This window comes from Passer montanus, unplaced genomic scaffold (genome assembly GCF_014805655.1).
Source record: "Passer montanus isolate IOZ18808 unplaced genomic scaffold, ASM1480565v1 scaffold154, whole genome shotgun sequence".
Lineage (NCBI taxonomy): Eukaryota > Metazoa > Chordata > Aves > Passeriformes > Passeridae > Passer > Passer montanus.
Window position 1 is genome coordinate 757,821 of NW_024362494.1, and position 22,402 is coordinate 780,222.

The 22,402-nt window shown below is 55.3% G+C and overlaps 1 protein-coding gene across 20 annotated transcripts in view; it reads right to left on the reverse strand.

Moving 5' to 3' along the window:
• Positions 1-22,402, reverse strand: part of MEF2D (myocyte enhancer factor 2D) — an 83,309-nt gene that overhangs the window by 37,666 nt on the left and 23,241 nt on the right. For 15 of the 20 annotated variants that reach the window (XM_039702174.1, XM_039702170.1, XM_039702167.1 and 12 more), the window contains exons 2-3: positions 19,915-19,983; positions 2,346-2,647 (exon numbers count right to left, since the gene is read on the reverse strand). In XM_039702174.1, coding sequence (XP_039558108.1) covers positions 2,346-2,399 — 54 coding nt within the window. In that variant the 5' untranslated portion in view covers positions 2,400-2,647; positions 19,915-19,983. Of the gene's footprint in view, positions 1-2,345; positions 2,648-15,868; positions 15,976-16,461; positions 16,611-17,169; positions 17,464-19,914; positions 19,984-20,545; positions 20,776-22,402 lie in introns of those variants that run through there. The other 5 variants (XM_039702157.1, XM_039702158.1, XM_039702159.1 and 2 more) reach the window with 5 other exon arrangements.

The following is a 22,402-nucleotide window of genomic DNA, read 5'->3' on the forward strand; positions in this document are numbered from 1 at the left end:
CTATTCCCACTCCTCTCCACCCCAGCATGCCAAGGAGCCACCCGGGCATGCCCAGGATGGTGCCCAGCCCAGCTGGGGTGGCCAGCCCTGCATTCCAGCAGCTCAGGAGAGCTGAGCAAGCCCCCTGCCCCCAGCCAGAGCAGGGGCAGGGCTGAGGATGCTCCCAGGCTGGGTTTAAGCCAGTCTAGCTGGCAGCCTGCAGCCACAGCAGGCAGGCATCAGCTCCTCATCACTGATCCACAGCAGGAGAGGGAGGGGAGGAGAGGGAGAAGCCAGAGGTGGCTCTGGGGAGACCTCAGTGCAGCCTTGCAGCACTTAACAAACACACAGAGAGGGACTTTTTACATGGGCAGGCAGTGGTGGGACAAGGGGCATAGTTTTAAACTGAAAAAGGGGAGATTTAGAAGGGATATTAGAAGGAAATTTCTCCTGTGAGGGGGGAGAGGCCCTGGCACAGGTTGCCCATCCCTGGAAGTGTCCAAGGCCAGGCTGGACAGGGCTTGAAGTAACCTGGGATAGTGGAAGGTGTCACATAGCAGGGGGGTGGGACAAGATGGACTTTTAAGATCCCTTCCAACCCAAACCATTCTATGATTCTATGAGATAAAGCAATATGGGACACTTCTGACTCTGGAGAGAGCACAGCATGGAGCAGGAGAGTGGAGCAAGAGGCTTCTCCCCCTTTTTACAGCTCCTACCACAGAGGGTAGAGCAGACCCCACTGCCTGGAGCAGTCCTTTTTCATGAAATGTCCCATCTTCCTGGCATGTCCTTTTTTCCCAAAGAAAGGCAGCAGTGAAAATTGATTGCAAAGCTGTGCTGGTGGCCAATTAAACAGCTGCTGCTTTGCTGACACCCAATTTGATCAGGCTGCTTTCTGGGAAGCAAAGCAAGATGTGCTGCACTGGGGCAGAGAGCGATGCTCCCGTGCTGGGTTTTGGAAGAACCAGCCCAGCCAGGGAAAACCAGTGTCCCCCAGCTTGGGGAACTGGATTTTTGGGGACACCTGACATCAGAGATGCACTAAAGCCATGACACCCAGCCATGCAAAGCAACTCCTGGTGCCAAATCCCACCCAGCAAGGGTCTTCATCTCCAGCAGCTCATCCCTTAGAAGCAGTCCCATCACCCAGCTGCTGCCTCTGCACAGAAATGCCTCTTTCCTTCCCCCAAGGTCTACCCAGGCATCCCCCTCCAGCATTACCAATTATTTTCCATTTGTCTGAACTTCCAGCAGGGCTCCAGTCACCGCAGATCCCTCAGTGCCCTCTGCACCACTGCCCCATAAAACACACTCCAGCTCCTTCAATAACCCCCCTAAGGCCCTGTTTCCTCCTCGTGATGGATATAAACAACCCCAGGAGCAACTGGGACATCAGCAGAAACTGTCTGATGCCCACCCCAGCCCCCACCACCAAGTGAAGCCATAATGAGGAAAACCTGCCATCTCCTATTGTTCTGCTGTGGAACAACAAAGTGGTTCACCCAGTTCTGCTCTTTGACACTCTTTAAGGATTAGGAATATATCCACATGCTTTTTTTACTGGGTTTTTTCTGTTTTTTTCCTGGAGTGAAAGTGGCAGGGAAGAAATGTGGCAGGGCATGCTGGGGTGCAGCAGTGGCTGGACTAAAGGCAGAGCTTGGATCTGCTGAGCCAAACTTCAGGAGCACAAAAAGCAAAGGGACCTGCCTGGAAGTCTTGTGGTAATGGGAAATACATCGACAGAGTCATCCCAGAGCAAACCTGAGCTGGCAAAATGCTGCTGCTCCACCACTCCAGTTTAAGGAACATGGAAATTTGGGAGAAATCTGCTGGTTTTTGTTTTTCCTCTGAGATACATGAACGCATTCCTACACACATGCACATGCGTGTCTCGGGCTTGGCTTCAAAAGAGCCCAAGGAAAAAAGCCCTGGAGTCATTTAAGTCTACAATTGAGGGGGGGAAAAAAAGGGAATAATTTGAGTTGTTTGCGTTCAGCAAAATGGATACTTGTTGTGGCTGTTTTTTATTGGAAAAACCACATGGAAAATGTCAACTGAAATATATTTTCTGCGAGACAAAAATAAATTTAAAAAAAAAGGGGGAACTAACTAAGTGGAGAAGACACTTTCTTCTGGAAAAGCACTTAGATGGAAACGACTCAAGGAGCTCCAAGGCGAGGAGCAACGCCTGGATGGGGGCAGAGCAACGTTTGCCTGGTCCTGGATCCGCCTGGATCCGGCCTAAGCCTCTGCTTCTTTTATGGATTGGCAAAAACAGGGCCCAAAGTGGGATGGAAATGGGTCATTTGGAAACCCCCAGGGGAAGAAGGGTGAGGTGAGGGAGCGGGGACAGACAGACTGACCTGGCGGTTGCGCTCGTCCGTGATCCGCTGGATCTGGATCTTTTTCCTCCCCATCTTCTCGGGAAATCCTCGCCACAGCCGGCACCGCTTCGGCTCAGGGGAGGGGAGCAGCAACCCCGCTTTAGAATGCTTTCATTAAAGAGCGTGGGGGGCTTTTTTTCTCTCGGCCGGAAAACAAACCCAAAAAAAGCCAAAACAAAAAAAAAAAAAAAAGAGTTTGGTGCGGCTCCGTGCTCAGTTCATGGTACCGTCACGTGTGGCCAGATCCAGCAGGGCTGAGAGGTCAGCAGCTGCTCAGAAACCTGCACAGTGAGACAGAAAGGAGTCAGACTCTGTCCCCAAACCCATCCAGGACCCAGCACCCCCCTGGCATCCTCCTAACCCCAGCACACAGCCCACCCCCCAGGCCAGGGTGGGCTCTGCTTCTTTCTCCCACCCAGGGCCAGAGCAGAGGGATTTCTCCAAATTGGTCTCAAAGAAGGCCAGGGATGGAGGCCAGGAACACCCAGGACACACGATGCTGTCAGGTGAGGAGGAGGAGATGGCAGCAGCGAGCCCGTGAATCACTGCTCCTCCATGACACTCCAGACATTTTTTATTTTTTTTTTTCTCTTAATAAAGTCATAAGCAGTCGAGTGGCTGGTGATTAGCTCGGGCAATTTAAATCCGTCTCCAGTTTCTGCACTAATCTCCAATTTGGAATTTTAAAATGTCTTTATTTGATTACTTGAAAGGAACCTTATAGCCAGGCACAGAAACCTAATTCTTCTGGGGAAGGAGGACTCTGAAGGCAGCTGAGACAGCCTGGCCCTGCACTGGGCTCAGCCACCGGGTGTTTCCATGGATCTAGGAGTTATCTTGTGTCCAAAATTCTCCCCAAAGGGATGAGCTCTGCAGGTCTCAGGGGTTCCTTCTGCAGCCTCCCCACGGTAATCTGCATCCCCCAGCACCAGGGGGATGTACCAGGGCACCTCCTGGCACAGCCCCCAGCCCATCTCACCCCATTGCCCTGCACTGCAGCGAGGGGACAAAGAGGGAACCTCAGCCAGCTCATTTTCCACAGGTATGGCTTTCTCCCTGCTCTCTCTCTGAGCAGCTGGATAACAGCAGTGATAACACTGCATTTAAGGCAAGGTGCCCTGTGCCAAGACCTAGGCAAAGGGAAAAACCAGTCCCAAAATAGCTTCCTATCTGCCTCAACCTGGCAGTCCTCAGCCCTTGATCTTGTCACAAAAAGCATTAAAAAAACCCAAAAGCTTTTTATCCCAAATTCAAAGCAGCCACAGCCAACCTGACCAAGGTCCTCCAGCTCCTCTCCCACCCCAGAGCACCCCCAGACCCTGCTGAAGACCATGTCCCCATCCCTCACCTCCTCATCAGACCATGCTCGAATGGTCTCACTCCCACACTTGTTTCTGGGGTTCACTGAGTCATGTGAGTCACTTAATCTTCCTCCCTGCTTTTTTTTTGGGGTAAAGTTATTCATCGTGCATCATGTTCTGTGGTTCAGTGCAAGCTGAAGGAGCCCTGAGGAGAACAGGGAGTCTTTTCCCCATCCTGACAGCCACAATTTGCCCTCCAGGGAAGATGAGGTATGGGGTGGCCAGGAAGATTACCAGGGAGACAAAGGGCAGCAAAACGTGGGTTTTTTACCCATAAATCCCATCAGTAAGACTCTTTGCAAGGACAGATCACACAGGGATGGCACTTAACACCTGAGACATTATTTACCAAAACAGGTGCATGTTTTCATCCCAGCAGCAAACAGGAGCAACTGAGAGGAGCACTGTCACCATGGGGAACACTGAGCCAGTGCCAGAGGCACATCCTTTGGCTGCTGCTCCCCATCCCACCATGGGAAGCCCCAAAAAGACAGGTCCCAGAGCATCAGCAGTCCTGGAGCATCACCACTTTCAGAGCATCACTGCTGCAGCTCACACCATGTGAGTATCCCTCGAAGGATACAGTGATACAGTGAGCCAAAAGGAAAATGAGGATTTTTATTTCATCCACCTGGAGTGTCCTCTTGATATTTCCCTCACTGCGAGCTCACCCAGGAGAGAACCCAGAGCCCAAAGGCTCAGAACCAAGGCGAGGATTTTGCACACACAAAGAAACTTTGGAAGAGGAGGAACTTTTTGTCGGGTTTGCTTTGCTGCTTTTCCCTTCGGAGTTGCCACTTCTCTAAATTGGCTGAAAAATATTCACCTTCAGCATCTTCAAAACCACCAGCAGCAGCACAAAGTAGCAACAGCTCCTCAACCAGACACAGGGCAAGATGCTAATTCTTTCCGTGTGCTGCAGCTCTTGGACAGAGAAACCCTCTGAAAGACAGCGGATTTACTGTCCAAACCAGAGAGGAACTCTCCAGAAGCAACAATAAACACTGGAGAACAACGGGCAGTAAATTTAAACTGAGTGAAAGGAAACATATTTTAACACAATTTTGTTGTGGGACTTGTTCACAGGATGCTATGGCAGCCAAAAGCTGCACAGGGCTCGAAGAGATGGGATGTTTGTAGGGATGAGGAAAAAACCCCAGGGCTGCTCATCCCTGCCCTCAGCTCCACACCAGCTGGGGTTTCTTGCATGGGAGCAGTGGGATTCAAACCACATTCCTCTCCCCAGGCTACAAACACACCCCAAGTGTTTCAAACCAAATCCCCTTTTTCAACCACCAGACCAGGTTCCTCCTGCTGCTCTGAATCCTGACTCTGCATCCTCAGCACCTTGGCTGGATGGGGACCATGGTCCCAGCCTCAGGGTCTGCTCATGCTGCTGGATCAAGTTTTCCACAGGAAAAAGGTGACTTAACAGGTTTTTGCTTGTCATCATGGGGAGAAAAGGAGCTGCCATGTGATGCTCTTGACCCCTCTACCCCTCCTCACCCATGGATGGGGTGAGGAGGAGGATGGAGAAGAGCACAGCATGTTTGCTGCCCTCCAAATGCACCTGACAGAGAGGATTTCAAACCCCTCCCTTTTCTCTTCATGGAATTGGGGTTTGGGGGTGAGTTTATTTGTTTTTAGGTTGGGTTTTTTCCCCACTGTATTTTTAAACCCAGGTATTTTCACGTTTCCTGCCCAGGTGGCTCTTTCAGAAAGTCCAACCACTGCTTTGAGTTTCTGAACAGCAGCTGGAAGAGCAAGAAAGCTGGAGAGCCACCCTCATCTCTCCTGTCCCTCCTCTGAGGCTCAGCCCCAACCCAGGAGGATCCCCTCTGCCCCTGGAGCTTCTTCACCACCAGATTGCTTTGGCTCCCTGATTGCCCACCCTGATCAAGATCATCCATGACCCTCCTCTGTGATCAGGTGAATTTAAGCACCTGAACCATGCACAGCCAAAAACCCAGAGCACAGGACTGCTGCAAGGAGCTCAGCTCCTAAATAACTTCTCACTTTTGGGGTCTCAAGTGATTTTATATACAATAACCCCACTCATTAAATCATCATCTCCTCCTTGTCAGACAGCAGCTTCTTCCTTTCTCCTGAGCCTCGCCTTCCAAGGAAACCACCAAGCATCCCAGCTACCACACCCTGACAAGGAGGGTCCAAGGGCATGGAAAGGGACCTGCAAACCTGCTGGAAAAAAGCCACCCTGACCCTGTTCCCCTGGCAGGAATCTCAGCCAGGATCAGGGAATTCAGCATGAGCAGCTCTGGGCTGGAGGCAGCCAGCGCCCGCTCCCCCTCCCCACGCTCCGCTCGCACAAGTGTGACTATCACGGCAATTAGCACACATGCCAATTAACTCCGAGCAGGTGCTGGTTAACTCTGTGCTGAGTAATTCATCCCCGGCTCCCAGTAAATTGCTCCAAATTGGAGAGACAGGCGAGAGAGCAGAGTTAGCATTTTGCAAATGGGGGAAGAAAGAAAAAGCGCAGAGGAATCTCAGCTGGGAGATGTTTTTACAAAACAAGGAATCTGGGGGGCTGAATCCCCAGCTCCAAGAGCTGAGGACACAGAGGAGCTGATATCTCTTTCAAGTCTTTATTTCTGGATTATTATTTTTTTTTATCTACTGTGCCAACTTCTTATCTATTTCACCTACTTCTAAGTGGTTTCACCTTTGCTTTGCACAAGCAGCGGGGTGCTCTGCTCTGCTCCACAACTTGTCACTTTTCCAGCCCCACGTTTCTCTCGGCACAAGAAGGGACACTGAGAGTCTCACATCCACTTTCTACAGCCATTTGCTATTTTTAATATACTTTTATTGCATCCCTTTTTAGTCGCTCCTTACTAAAGTTAGCTCGGCACACCGCCCCTCTCCAGAGCAAAGGAATTCTGCTGCCCTTCCTTAACACCCCCCTTGCAATGCTGTGTGCTCTCAGCACAATGTCAGCTGAAAGAAACCAAACCTTGGCCACGCAGCTGCAGAGGGAAGATCAAAAAGATTAATCTGAAAGCTTTAGGAAGATAAATAAAGGCAAATAAATGCATCCTTTCCAAAAATGTATTTTCCTCTGGAGCTCTTTGCTTTTCCCAGCATGTGGCACCGTGCTCCTCAATCCACTCGTGCCTGTGCAGCAGCACTCAGCAGAGCCAGTGACATGAGTGAGGGCAAAACTGGGATGGGTTGGCACCAGTTCAAGGGACATTTTCCTGATCTCCATCCCCAGAACAGGTCCAGTGCAACGAGGACATCCTTGGCTGCAAGGAAACCTGCAAAAGGAGCTTCAAAGGACATTTGGAGGTTGGGAAAAGAAGAAAAATGCTGCCCTGTGAAGATACAGCTCATCTTATGGAGGCACAGAAAGTCCCAGTTTGAAGGGAGAAATGCAGGTGACAGGCATGGCAGATCACAGCCCAACCCAGCAGCTGCTCCCCCCATCTCACTGTGGGACCAACCCAGCTTTTACCCCACTGTGCACATCCCCAAGATGTGTTTTTCCTAAAAAGGCTCCCCCCATCTCACTGCGGGACCAACCCAGCTTTTACCCCACTGTGCACATCCCCAAGATGTGTTTTTCCTAAAAAGGCTCCATCAAGTCAAGAGCCTGGCTGACAGTAAGGGGAGGGTCCTCCCTGCCACAATCCCCCCCTGAGGAACAGGAACTGAATTCATGGACCCAAGCCCCAACACATTTTGGGGGGGTCAGGTTTATCCACATGCAGAAATGACAGCAATAACATGTCCCAGCTTCTCTGTGAGAAAAAGGTCATTGAAAGGGAGCTTCAGCACACAACCAGTGGGCACGGGGGGTACAAGGTGTTACAGAACTGTAGAAAGGTCTGGACTGGACAGATTCTTAAAGCTCATCTCATCCCACCTCTCACAGGGAAAAATTTCTTGCCAGTACCCCAAGTAACCCTCCCCTCTGGCAGTGGGAAGCCTTGCTCCATCACTCCAGGTCCTCATCCAAAGTCTCTCTCCAGCTCTCCTGGAGCCCCTTTATGCACTGGAAGGAGCTCCAAGGTGTCCCCAGACTCCCCTACAGGCAGAACAGCCCCAGCTCTCCCAGCCCGGCTGCAGAGCAGAGGGGATGCAGCCCTCAGAGCATCTCCATGGTGTCCTCTGGACTCACTCCAGATTTGTATTCTTCCTCCTCTGGGAAGCCCAGAGCTGGAGGCAGCAGCACAGGGGTGTCTCACCAGAGAGGGGCACAGGGGCACAATCCTGGCTGTGGGATCAGCTGGGCACAGCAGTGGCTGGGTCATGTCCACCTCCTTGTCCAGCACCAACCCATCCTGTCTGTCCACACACGGCAGGAGAGCCCAGGTGAGGAAATGCTGCTGTGCTGCAGAGCAGCCCCTGAGCTCAGCCTGCAGTGGGAAGTGGATTACACCCACCCTGAGCCTTCACTGCCCCTGCTGGGTGGGGGAATGGGCCAAGGCAGGAGGAAGCAACGATGCTCTCGAGGTGGCACTGATGCTTTGGAGGTGGCAAGAGCAGCCCCTTGCTCTGCTGCATTGCTCCTGCCCAGAGCTGCAGCTTTTAGCACGAGAAGCAGCTGCATGGAGAGGTGAGGTGGTCCCACTGCCCCCAGCCCAGCTGAGACCCTCCTCCTGCTGCAAACAGCCACAAAAGCAACTGCAAATAAAGAGCAACTGCAGCCAAGGGCTCTGAGCCTCACCTTGAGGACACCAAGTCCTGCACTGACAAAGAGCAAGTCACTTCCCCACCCATGAGCAGGGCTGGATCCCATCCCTTAAGGACATGGATTTAGCTCAAGTCACCTCTTGAACCCGCCTGTTTAACTGCAGTTCTTGCCTTCCTGTTTCCTTTCTTGCTGCCTCTTGTGAGCTAATTGTTGTTTTTTTAACATATCCTCCATGCTGACACCAAGGACTTTTAGTTTCCTTCTGTGTGGTTTCTGGATCAGCAGGACCTGACTTCCTTCTCTTTTGCAAAGCCCCCTTCCCTAAAACACACAGCCAGTGCTCATGTTAATGTTGCTCTTCCTCTCTGGCATGGGGCTGGCATGGGGCTGGCATGGGGCTGGCTACCAGCCCTGCTTTGCTGTGGCATGGGGGCAGTGCTGCCAGGGGAATGTGGCACCCAGGAGGGATGCAGCACCCAGGGCATGTCCCTGGCAGGGCAGCAAGGGCAGTGCCAGCGAGTCCCCAGCCCCACGGCAGGCCCAGCTTAGCATTGTTTAGCACCTCTTTATCTCCAAACCGAGATAAAAACCGCACAAACACGCTCGAGTCTCCTCCAAAGCTTCTATTCTGGTTTCAGGATGATGCTATCTGGGTTCCTGTGTCGAACCTCCAGATGCAGGCAGGGGGAGGGGAGAGGAAGGCGGCCGAAACATGGCTCCAGAGCAAACCTCCTGAGCTGCTCAGAAACGCAGCTGCCAGGCCCTGCCCGGGGCCAAATCCCACTGGCCAGGCAGGTGCCAGCCCGGTGCTGAGCTGCCATCCCTCCTGCACACCTGGCACCCATGGCAGGGTCCTGATTTCCCAGGGGTGAGCGGCCAAAGCAGCCCCCAGCTCCTGCTGCCTGCAGGAGGGAATCAGCCCCACCAGCTGCAGGTAGCTCAGGGGAGCAGGAGTGAGGCTGGATGCAGCCAGGCCCCCGAGGAATTTGAAAGGCACACATATATTCCTGACCCAGATTCAGGCATTCTCTGAAGAAAAGCAGATGCCAACGGTGCAACCAGCTCTGCTGAGCTGTAACAAAACCTCACATCGTGCCAAGCCCGGCAGAGGCTGAGGCAAAGCACGGTGCTGGAGAGCTGGTGTCTGCTGAGCAAGGGTGGCTGAAAGCAAGGATTTAGGGGAAATTATTAAACTGGGGTTGATCTTCTCTTCCCCCGCATTGTGTGTGCCAGTGTGGAGTCAGACAACATCATCACAAGGATGACAGCCCCAACATCAGCACAAGAGCTGGAGGCAGCACCCAAAACAGGAACCCTGGTGCCCTACACCCCAAATCACAGTTTCATCCCACACCACGTGCAGCCAGGGATGCCAGCACATCCAGAGAACATCCAGCACATCCCAGACTGGGGATGTGTTCTGCAGAGAGGGTGACAGCAGGTACAGCCAGTGACCTTCTCTGCACTGCCAGCATGGCCAAAGACAGCCGAGGCTGGAGGGGACACAGGGCAAGGAGGCTGGGCAGGAGCTCCAGGCAAACCCACAGCCCTGCCTGGTGCTGTTCCAGCCAGGGAACCCTCACCCAAGGCAAGGATCCAGTTTCAGGAAGGAAAAGCCTGTGGGACCAGGACAAGCAGGGACCTGCAGCCCCTCACACCACGTGAGGCAGCTGGTCCTCTCTCCTGGAGATGCTAACAGGGACAAATCACTGCAGGGTTTGGAGTTAAACAGGAGACCTTGGACAGTCCCCTGCCAAAGTGACCTTCAGAGCACCCTGAGAGCAGCAACCAAAGGCTGATGCAGCTGCCAGATTGAGCCTCATGACCTTGAGCAGTGACCTTGATGGTGGCATCCTCTCAGCAGAGGTCACCCACCACCCTGAACCTGACTGTGGTCTCCCAGGTGGCCCAGCAGCTTCCTTAGGTGTGCACGTCCAGGCTGGGAACCCTGCATACCCCAGGGGTTCTCCAGTAGGCACACAGCATCCCCTTCCCCAGTGGTACCAAGGGCATGCACAGGGCAGCCCTGTGCCATCTGCAACCTTATCCAGCCTCCATCCCCATCCATCCTCCATCCCCATCCACCCTCCATCCCCATCCATCCTCCATCCCCATCCAGCCTCCATCCCCATCCACCCTCCATCCCCATCCATCCTCCATCCCCATCCACCCTCCATCCCCATCCACCCTCCATCCCCATCCATCCTCCATCCCCATCCACCCTCCATCCCCATCCACCCTCCATCCCCAACCACTCTCATCACCTTCATCCTCATCCATCCCCATCTATCCTCATTTCCAGCCACTCCATGTCCTTCCACCTTCCATCCCCACCCACCCACCCTCCATCCCCAGCCCCTCTCATCCCAATCCACCCTCTGTGCCCAGGGTGGAACATCCAGACCCCCAAAGCCGCTCCCCTTCCCCCCTGTTCTCCATCCATCACCAGCTCCAGAGGCAGAGGCTGGGGGTAATTTTTCCCTCTGCACTAAGTAGGGTTTTCTAAGTGATGGGAAGCAAGAGCCCATTATCCAGCTCCAGTGCCCACCCCCACGGCTCCCTGCAGGGCATGAAATAACCACCTGCCAGCTCCCCGGAGCCCCGCGCCGTGGCAATGAGATCTCAGCTTCCCCTGTCACTATTGTCAGAGCAAAATTTAGATACCTGGTAATGAGGAGGTTTAATATGACAGATGAGAGGTTGACTCATTAAAAAAAAAAAGAGCGAGAAGGAGAGGGAGCTGAATTTGGGGTCGGATTCTTCACTCGGCAAATCGGGAGGCTGTCACAGCCCGCCCCGCACTGCTGGGGAGCAGGAGCAGCTCTCCACCCCAAACCAGCCCCACACTGGGGACTTGCACTGCTGCTGAGGCCACAGGGAGGGAAGGGGAGGCATGGAGGGGCTGGACATGGCTGCAGTTGTTGGGGCCACCCAGTTCTGCTCCCCTCGGAGCTGCCTCCTGCTCTGGGGTGGATCTGAGCCCAGATGTTTCACTCTGAGGCTTTTCTCCCTCAATGAACAGTACAGCAGCACCCCAACATTGCCTCCACCCTCCTTGGCACCCCATTCCTGAGGGTGCACCCATCCCCCAGAGCAGCCCTGCTGCCAGTACCCTCCCCATGGGTCACCATCACCAGCGTGGTCACCAAGGACATTGATGATTTGTCACACAACACGCCCAAGGGGACAAGCACTGCCTTCAGCTCCAGCACAGGGCAGGATCTCAGCACTGGGACCCAAGGAAGCCCCCAGGGGCAGCTCAGCAGCATCAGGGCAAAGCCCTCCCTGCTGGGAATTTAGGGGCTCTCCATGAAGGGGGTGGATTCCCTCCAGCAGCACAGGGGACAACTCTTCTCCTGGGGGGTTTCACCCAGGGGAAATTCCATCAGACCCAACTGCTGCTCCAGGCCAGCTGCGAGAGCGATGGAAACCCACAACAGCCCCACAGGACACGGCTGAGAGTGCAACTGTCCCAGTGAAACTCTGCCCTTCCCTGCTGGGTCCGTGGGATGGGGACTGGGGAAATGTCCTCGGCAGCCAGCCTGGCACATCCTACTGCTCCTTGCACAAGGGCACTGTGGCACAAATCATGAAATCCTAGAATGGTTTGGGTTGGAAGGAAACTTAAAACTCATTCCAACCTCTACCCCATGTTTCTCCAAGCCCTGTCCAACCTGGCCTTGGACACTTCCAGGGATGGGGCAGCCACAGCTGGTCTGGGCACCCTGTGCCAGGGCCTCACCACCCTCACAGGGAAGAATTTCCTCTCAGTATCCTCAAGCCCCTCTCCAGCTCTCTTGAAGCCCCTTTATTTCCTCTCAGTATCCCATCTAACCCTGCCTGCTGGCAGTGGGAAGCCATTCCAGGCCCTTGTTCCTCCCCATCCAGGTCCAAAGCCCCTCTCCAGTTCTCTTGAAGCCCCTTTAGGTGCTAGAAGGGGCTCTAAGGTCTCCCTGGAGCCTTCTCAACAGCCCCAGCTCTCCCAGTCTCATCTCCATGCCCAGCCTGCTAGAAAGAGCTCTAAGGTCTCCCTGGAGCCTTCCCAACAGCCCCAGCTCATCTCCATGCCCAGCCCAGACACGTTCAGTGACTCTGTGCCCCATCCCCACCCAGAGCACCCCAGAGCAGCTTTGCAGACCCTCCAGCATGCCAAGCCCAGAGTGGGCTCAGCCTGGGAGCCAGGGCTGCCAGAGGTCCCCTGTGCCACCCCAGAACTCAGCCCACGAGCACAATCCTCCCTCCCAGAGCACTTCCTCTCAGTATCCCATCTAACCCTGCCTGCTGGCAGTGGGAAGCCATTCCAGGCCCTTGTTCCTCCCCATCCAGGTCCAAAGCCCCTCTCCAGTTCTCTTGAAGCCCCTTTAGGTGCTAGAAGGGGCTCTAAGGTCTCCCTGGAGCCTTCTCAACAGCCCCAGCTCTCCCAGTCTCATCTCCATGCCCAGCCCAGACACGTTCAGTGACTCTGTGCCCCATCCCCACCCAGAGCACCCCAGAGCAGCTTTGCAGACCCTCCAGCATGCCAAGCCCAGAGTGGGCTCAGCCTGGGAGCCAGGGCTGCCAGAGGTCCCCTGTGCCACCCCAGAACTCAGCCCACGAGCACAATCCTCCCTCCCAGAGCACGACCTCAGCAGCACCACTCCCAAAGGCTCAGCCCTTCCCCACGGGCCACCAAGACCTTTCAAAGCCACCTCCCACAATCATTTCTTTGTTGGTTTTGCACCCCCAAGCACTGGTGAGTAGCAGCCCTGATGCCCAAAGTCACGGGGCTGCTGATTTGGTTTGATTTGCATGAAGGGACTGCTGACTGCATCCATGCCAAGGCAACCATCCCTTGTGTCGGGTCCCAAGCAGGCAATGTAGAGGCAGATGTTTCTCCTGCATTCTCCATCAGGGTTTAAATGTCTTAAGCCCCTGGGGAGGAGGCACCAGGCTCCCCAGGGGCTGCAGGGTCCAGCACTCATCTGGGGTGCAGAGGAGCTGGCGAGGTCAGGAGCTTTTGGGAAGGTGATGGTGGTCACCAGCTGCACTTGAGCAGCAGAAGGATAAAAAGCAAAAGATCTTAATTAGTCACTGGTATGGCAATGCTAATTACTGTGAGGGTGATGCCGTAGCAGAGCTCACTAGAAGGAGACATGGATGGAAAAAATCTGGCCAACACCAACAGGACCAGGCACGACCATGCTCCTGCCTCCACACTCCACCATCACTGCTCCAACCTGCCCGTGGCACTTCCAGCCTGGAAACAAAGCCACAAAGATTGTCACCCTGGCCATCTGCCTCTCTGTGAGGTGGACATGCCCACCCATCTTCACACATTCCCCAAAACCCACTTTGGTCCACAGCCACAGGCTCCTGCTCGGAGCACAATGCTGTACTACAGCTGGAAGTTCACTACCAGACACTGTTATTTCATTTAATAAAAGAAACAAAGGCCCAAATCTAGCACTGAGACACACTGTAAAAGCACAAAAAACAGAGATCAAGGCGCTGGGCATGGGAACCTGTCCCTTGGCCCCAAGATCTACAGCTGAGCAGGAGCCACCAAAGCCCACCAGGAGGCACAGACCATGGTCTGGCTGCCACTGAACCCCAACCCAACTCACTCTGAGCAAACAGGAGGAACTGGGACAAGATGCCACATGGCAAAGACGGGTTTAACTTCCTCTTCCCCTGCACTGCCTTGAAAACACGGTGTCTGCAAGCCAGCACATAAATAACATCAGCCACCACCACACTCCGCTATCCAGAGCCCACGCAGGGCACCACTGGAGCATCCCAGCTGCTGCAGCCAAAGCCAGCCTGGGCAGAGACACAAACTCATCCCCAGCATGACTCGGGGCTGCTGGGACCAGGGGATGCCCCCTGTGCCACAAAGGCTTTGCCATCAGCTGGGAGCTGACCCTGCTCCCCAGCTCAGCCCCAGCTTGTACCCACACGCATCCTGAGCCACATGCCAACGAGCCAGAGGGGTGAGAATCCAGCCCCAGCTCATCAGGCAGCTCAAATCCACCAGGACAGCTGGTTCTCAGCTGTTGCTGCTCACTCACAGGACACACATTCTTGTCCCAGGCACACAAATCCTGTCCTCCTGCTGCCCGGCACCGCCTGGGCCACGAGGTCTGCTGACCCCACAGACCTGGAGGATGGTTCCCACTGAGACAGATTCATCCAGAGCCCAGCCTGGCACACATCCTCCAGGAACAGCATCCTGTCCTCAAAAGAGGATTTTTTAAGGCCGAACTCTGTGTTTCAGCAAGGGGGGTTTAGGTGGTGGGGGGAGGTCCCCAAGCAGCTGAGCCCCTCTCTTCAAAAGCCAGAGGGATGATGATTTTGGGCAGCCCTGGGGATGTGGATGTTGCCCATCCCAGCAAAGCATGGATGATGCTCAGGAGAGCAATGGGAAACGCCAACATTTGGCACTTTCCAGAAGCACTGTTACATCCTGGGTCTGGCACACTCCAAAATCCCGTGCTGGAGAATCACTGACACATGGCCAAGGGCTTGCCATGGCTCCCAGGCACCTCACCAGAGGGATGGCAAAAAAGCCACTGGGATGCTCCTGCAGCACATAGGACATGAACCCCGAGGGCAGGTAAGAGCCATTGTGAGTGCAGGAATGTCCTGGATAAACACCAGTCACAATTCCTCTTGGAAAAAGGAAAATATTGGGGAAGAAAATCCAAGACAAGTTTTTTGTCAATACTCCCCATGCAAAGGTGGGATGAGAAAAAGTAAGGCATGAGTTTGTAGAAAGAAACGAAAATATTTAAATCACAATTTTTGCTGAAGGATAGGGATGTAAAAATGTATCAATAAAGAGTTGCCCAAATGGGTTGTTTGCCCAAAAGAGGAGGAGGAGGAGGAGGAAAAGGCTCTGCAGCTGTTGTTGCTTAGGGCAGTACTGAGGGCAGCCACTCAGTTCCAAAAGCAGAAACCTTGGGACCCTGTAGTGGTTCCTACAACAAAGGAGACCACCCTGTGACACATTCCCTCCAAGCCCAATAGAGGGGAGAACCCACCTCAGCAATGGGTAAAGGGCAGGGTTTAACCCAAAGCACACCCCAAGTTTATCCTCCATGAGCATCAGAGTTAGAGCAGCACACGCCTGGGAAGGGAAACTTCTCCCTCCCTCCCTCTTGGGAGGGAAACACGAAAAGCACTTCTGAAAGATCCCCTTCCTACAGGCTCTGCACCTTCATTTTCACCGACATGGATATGAACATTATCAGCATCATTAACTGTTACCCCAAAGCAGCAACAGCACAAAAACCCTGAAAAAATCAAATGGGAACAGATTTTTCTAGGATGAGCCAAGCTCAGCCCTGGTCCCAGCCTCACCACATCCATCCCCACCACATCCACCCCGGCCAGGCTGGCCTCTGGAGCAAAACAAACATTCAGGAAACAGCGAAGGGAGGAGAAGGAACTGGAGAGAGCCCCGGGGTGACACCTGGCCTGACACCAGCGCCTGGTACCTGCCTCACCTCTAACGCATCCAGCCCTGGCCAAAAGGATCCAGCACCAAGCAGGAAGGTGTTAAAAGTCCCCAGCACCAAGCTCCGAGGAACCACAATAAATAAGCTCTGAGTAAACACAGCGGCTGCTCCCCATTCGCCTTCCTGTTTGCTTTCGCAGATCCGGGCTGGGACGTCCACTTCCAGCTGCTGGCCCCATCCCGTCCGGAGCTCCGGCCGCCACTGGCACCCTCCACCCACACGGGGCACCGTGGGCACAACCCACAAAGGGGTTTATCCCCCGGGACAGGCACCGATCCTGCTGCCCCTTCCTTCCTGGTCTGTGTTTGTTTTGATTCCCAGCAGAGGAAATCCCAGCTCGCCCATTCGCCATCAGGGAGCCATGCCCCACTCTGTGCCTCAGTTTCCCCCTCTCTCTAGCACGGGAGCTCCTCATCACTCAGATTCTCCTCGCTCTCCCTCCCTGCCCGACCAGCCCTGGAAAAATAAATTCTAAAAAAATTAAAAAAAAATAAAAAAATAACTAAAGCAACGGGTCCTGATTTAAGGGCACTTCTGTGCTTTACCACGAACACAAAGGAGAGGGAAAAACAACAACTCACAGCGAGAATCTGTGTCAGGAGCAACAAGGGGGTCCGGGGCAACCCCCCCTGGCAGAGCAGCGCCGACCGTGGAGGCTGACAATAGATAAGGGTCTAAATTGGGCGCTGGGCTCCGGCCCCGGCTCTGTAAGGCGATCGGGGTGGGGGAGTGCCGAGCTGTTTATTTGGCTCCAAACTCCGCACCGACACTGCAGCGTCACCCGTGTTTAAAATAGGAAGGAACGAAAAGAAGGGGGGGGGGGAATAAAAAAATAAATAAAGAAATAAAAAGGGAGAAAAGTGCATGCACGCGTTGAACAATAACAACAAAATAATAATAATTTTTTAAAAAATCAAGAGAAAAAGAGCCGGGGGAGGGGGGGGGGGGAAAAAAAGGGGAACGGGACCGGAGACAGCGGCGGGAACGGAGGGGAACGGGACCGGAGACAGCGGCGGGAACGGAGCGGGAACCGGATCGGAGAGAGGGGCGGGAACGGAGGGGAACGGGACCGGAGAGAGGGGCGGGAACGGGCCGGGAACGGGACCGGAGAGAGGGGCGGGAACGGGGCGGGCCCGGGCCGAGAGGAGAGGAGAAGGGAGGGGAGGGGGGGGGGGGGGGGGGTAATAAAAGGAAACCCAGTTGGGCTGGCGAGGTTTAAAGCGACGCCTGCCTTAAAAAAAGAAGTTGCTAATTTTAACTCTCCAGTGGAAAGAGTGAGAGGTACTTACAGGAGACAGGGTGGCTGCGTCCTTCTCCGCGGCTGCTGCGCGCTGGCGGCCGGGAGGAAGCGCCGGCCGGAGCCGCCATCCCCGAGCGCTGCCCGGCCCCCGAGCCCCCGAGCCCCGATCCCTCTGCAGCTGAAGGGCAGAGGCAGATGCGGAGGCAGGAGGGGGCTGGTGAAGCCTGCGGGGGGAAGGGAGCGGCCGGAGGCGGCCAAAAGCGGCGGCCGGGCTCGCTCCCTCCGGCAGCCCCAGAGCCGGGGCCGGCCCGTGGCGAGCGGGCGCCGCAGGGACCCCCGGGCAGGCGTGAGCCAGCTGCTGGGTCAGATGACATTTCTGCGCGGACCAAGCTGGCTTTTCCCCAAGGGAAAAGGGCTTTGAAGACACGTTTTTATCCACCTCCCTCCTCCCGCCAGTGGTAAAATAGCGGATGAGCTCAGAACCCAAAGTGCAGGGCAGTGCCATGACCAGAGAAGGCCACCCGGCTCCACGGGGACTGGAAAGGTGACCTCCAACAGCTCAGCCACATTTCAGCTGCGGCAAACACGGCAGGAACCCGCTGCTTTACCAAATTCAGTATTCCACATCCAAAAGGGTCAAGAGTGGGGATTTGGTTTCAGTGTGCCCACTGGCTGGATTTTACAAGCTCTCCCTGGAGATCAGGAGGATCTTGCAAAGAGCAAGGTGCCAGGTGAGGTGGCACACTCACACCTCGAGCACAGTGGGAGCCTGGAAGTTGTGAACTCCAGTTGCCAATGAACCTTTAAAAGAACACAGGCAAGGCCTCAGACAGCAGAGGAACAGAGCTGGTGACCCAAGGGCTCTTCCCAAGCAGCTGGAAATCAGCCTCAGGATGCAAAATCTCACTGGGAGAGAAGCAGGATGGACACATGATTTACCGAGCGTGGCTGCAGCACAACGATGTGACCATCCTCAGGACACGAAAGAGTCGATTCAATTAAGGTCACAGGCCCTAGAAGAATCCACTGTCACAGAAGAAGCTTTGCCTGGTTCACCTCAAACGGGGCTGGCCTCAGACAAAATGCCTATTGATTGCAGGCAGCGATGCTGCACGGCCAGGACGCGAGGAAAGGACTTCGCTGGGATGCAACCGCCCGGTGCCGGCCGTCACACGCTTCCGAGGCTGGGTCGATACTGCTCCTCTAATTGCTCAGCTCCTGTCACTCGCACAGCGAAGGGGACGAGGCTTCAAGCAGTCCCCAGAGATGCTTTTTCCAAATCCTCCTCCCCGAGCGCACCGCTCGCCGAGCTGCTCCTTGGAGCGTGCAGTTCTGCTGTTGCGGCCATCACTGAACTGCTCCTCCTCGCTCAAAACTCTGTGCTGGCACCAGTGGTGGCACAAGGGCTTTGAGGGAGGGCACTGCCAACCCAAAACCCAAGAATTTGTGTGAAACTGGAAAACAAGGAGCCGTTGTCAGTGCTGGCAGAGTTGGGCAGATGAGGGGGAGAAGGCAGTGACCGAGAGATCCTGCCACCGCCCACCTGCATCCGGGCTGGGGCACGGAATGGGCACGGTCCAGGCTCCTGCCCTCCGTGCACACCCCACAGCAGACAGACCTACAGCCCCAACACTCCAGGTAATCACTCACCACACCAAAACACGTGCCCCTGAGGTAGTGTTCATCCCACAGCAGCCCCCAGAACACTCCCGGAGCACTCAGCTCAGCCACAGCGGGACAGACCCAGCCAAGCCCTCAAACCCTCCTGTGCCCTGGGCACATGGCTGGCACACACCAAGCACCACTGAGACACAGCAGGGCCCTGCTGCTGCACTTCCCTGACCCAGCCTGGGGAGCTGCTCTTGGTTTCTATTAGCAGATGAAGCCCTTGGTGCTGACCTTGCAGAGGACGCAGTGATGCTGCCCCCATCTCCCATCACCAGGCCTCCAAATAAATTACCTGCCCCCTCTCCAGCACTAGAAGTCATCACAACCCCACAAAAGTGCTCACTAAGCAGTCGTGACAGAGCCCCCTCCGTTCAGGAGCTAGGGGCATATTATTTTTAAAAATCTTTCCTTTTATTGATTTCACTCTCAGGTACAGAAGATGCATTTCATGAAACCATAGAGCCCTCATAAACCAGCCCGCAGTGGTGTCTGTACCACAACCTCACTGCAGACACAGGAGACACAAACATTTACTGTAAGAGCAAGAAACAGGCCAAGAAGGTTGAAAAGGAAGAAAACCTGGACATGAGGCCCTCTCCCAGCAGCACCTTATTTTAGAGGAATGCAAGGAACAAAATAACAGCAGGTTTGGCCACAAGTCTTGCCCACACAGAAGAAAACAGGGCAGGAAAACCCTCATTTGCACTGATACACGGGGCTGTGTTGCAAAACACCCAAAGAGCCCCAAATCAGTGCTGTGGCTACGGCTGGGAGCCATCAGAGCTGTGCCAGCTGGGGAAGTGAAGGAGAAGACGGGCACTGGAGAACAGCAGCAGCACCCACTGCTGGGCACCACCTCCCTGCCCTGCTCTGGGGCTCTGCTGCCCACCCCACACAGCAGGACCCCCTTTGCAGAGCAGGGGAGGGGTGCACGGTGCAGCAGGGTGCTCCCTGTGCCCTTCCTGCAGCAGACCTCACTGGCTCTGCTCAGCACCACTGTGGGAGCCTGAGACCCTTGAGCTGCACCCTCTGTGGGACCCTCTGCAGCTCCCAGCCTGCAGCAGGGGACACACCAAGCAAACCCACAGGGAAGGCAGGAACCCAGAGTTTGGGATTTCCCCCATACCTGCTATGCAGCCTCCTGCATCTTCTGCTCCTGGCAGGGATGAGCTGCAGCCACCGCTCCTCAATCCAACTGCAAAGACAAAGCAAGCAGCCGTCAGCCTGAGGGGACAGAGGCAAGGACAGGACTCCCCACGTGTCCCATCAGATGGAGGGAACAGCGAGGGGAGCCCAGCATCCCCTGCAGACCTGGCTGATGGTCCAGGGGCTGCAGGGTGCCCTCCTGCACTGTCCTGATCCTCAGCATCACTGGAAGGGCCATGCAGGCTGGGCAGGCACCTGCAGGGATCCAGGGAACCAGGAGCCCTGGGGCTACACAATGTGGAAAGCACCTCGGTGAGACCAGAGGGAAAGAAATTAAAAAGAGTTCAGCAATGAAACAAATCATAAACCAAAAGTTAACATTAACAACGGATGTGGACCAGGCTGACAGCGTGGCCAGCAGAAAGAATTACTCAAATTTTAGATGAACTTTGTGTTTTCTGGGAAGATTCTCAGGCATATCCCACAAGAAAAAGCACTGACCAGCTTGCTCAGACACTGTCCTAGGGAATGCATGCAGCACATGGGCCTGGTCCGAGGAGAATCTGCCATGGCCCAGAAGGGAATGCAGCTCCTAAACTCATCCCACTCACCACTGGGAGATGGGAGGAGACCCATGGGGCAAAGCCCAGCGGCTTCAGCTGGCCTTGTGCTGGTCATCTACTGGTGGTCACAAGCATGTGGCACTTGTGCAGAGCCCATCACCACAGCACACTGCCGTGAGGGGAACAGCGCTGAACAAAAGGGAAACTGAGGCACAGAGGCCAGCAGCCTCTCTTCAAACGCACCGCGAGCTCCCAAGCTGCAGCCTCACCCCCAGCACCTGCAACAGAGCGAGGAATTGTGCTCAGCTTTCCGGCATCCTCATCCTCCGCTCCAACCACAAACCAGCCTTCCTCCCCCGGCTGCCTCCCCTCCCACAGCCAGCTCATTTCCTGACATTACCAAATTCCCCCTGAACAAAGCTGGAGCGAGGAGCGCGTGGCTCCGGCCGGGGCTGCCCCTTCCTCTCGCTCCGGAGAGCGCAGGGATCAGCCCTGAACAGCCTCAAACCTCCCAGCACTCGGGCTGGAGTCCTGCAAACGGACCAGGCACGGGGATCCCCTCACCAGGACAGACAGAGGAGTCTGTCTTCCACAACGGGGAGCAGCAGGGACAAGGATGGGGGTCCAGCTACTGCCACGCTCGCACCCATTAAGCCCAGACCAACCTGTCACCCTCCCAGGACCACTCCTTTATCCCCCTGAATAAAACAGAGTCCTGCAGAATGACTGACCTCTTGGGGACAGGGACACCCACAGAAGAAGCACCACGCTCCCAGCCAGGACGAGGGAAGTGGTGTTTAATGCAAAGGGTCCCTCAGAGGGCTCCTGAACCTCCTCTCGGTGTCCCAGCAGCTCCCACTGGTCCAGCACTGCAGAGCTTTGCAATGCTGGTGACAAAGCCACGTGGGGACTGGGGACCACAGGCTCCTGAACCTCCTCTCGGTGTCCCAGCAGCTCCCACTGGTCCAGCACTGCAGAGCTTTGCAGAACTGGTGACAGAGCCACGTGGGGACTGGGGACCACAGGCTCCTGAACCTCCTCTCGGTGTCCCAGCAGCTCCCACTGGTCCAGCACTGCAGAGCTTTGCAATGCTGGTGACAAAGCCACGTGGGGACTGGGGACCACAGGCTCCTGAACCTCCTCTCGGTGTCCCAGCAGCTCCCACTGGTCCAGCACTGCAGAGCTTTGCAGAACTGGTGACAGAGCCACGTGGGGACCGGGGACCACAGGCAAGGCTGAGAGGAGGATGTGGCCGAGGTCTGCGCCCAGGCTGGCTCTGCTTTGGGGGACTGGGGTCAGCTCTACAGCCCACTAGGATGCAGTGGGGGATGTGTGGCCAGGCAAGACCTCAGATGTCTGTGCAGAGTTGTTTCCTCTCAGTGGGAGATGCTGCTAGACACACCAGGAATGCCCAGGATGCCCACGGTGCCACGGGACAGCCACACAGTCACCACTCACAGATTCTTGCACTGACAGAACTGCCCATGACTAGTGGTGGGCAGCAGCCACATCCCTGGCTCCCACAGCCCACCAGGCCATCAGGACAGTGACTTCTGGACAATAGCTGACCCCACAGAGCCCCTGGCTGTGCCACAGTCCCCAGATGGTGACAACTAACAGCAGTGCCTTGCCAACCCAATCTGGCAGACGAGCTGCCCTTGTCAGACCAAGGTGGGGAACTCCAGGGGGAGCAGGGTTGGTTTGGGGGTCTTCAGCCTGCAGGCAGTTCTGACATTACAGGGTTGCAGCCCAGTGTCACCTGAGACAGGGACAAACAGCACATGTGGGGTGACAGTTCTGGGACCCTGACCCTCTCCAGCCCAGCAGCCCCAGGGCTGCTTCACACCCTGCCCAAGCTGCAGAATCCGCTGCCCTTTGGACCTGGTGGGACTTCCAGCACCAGCA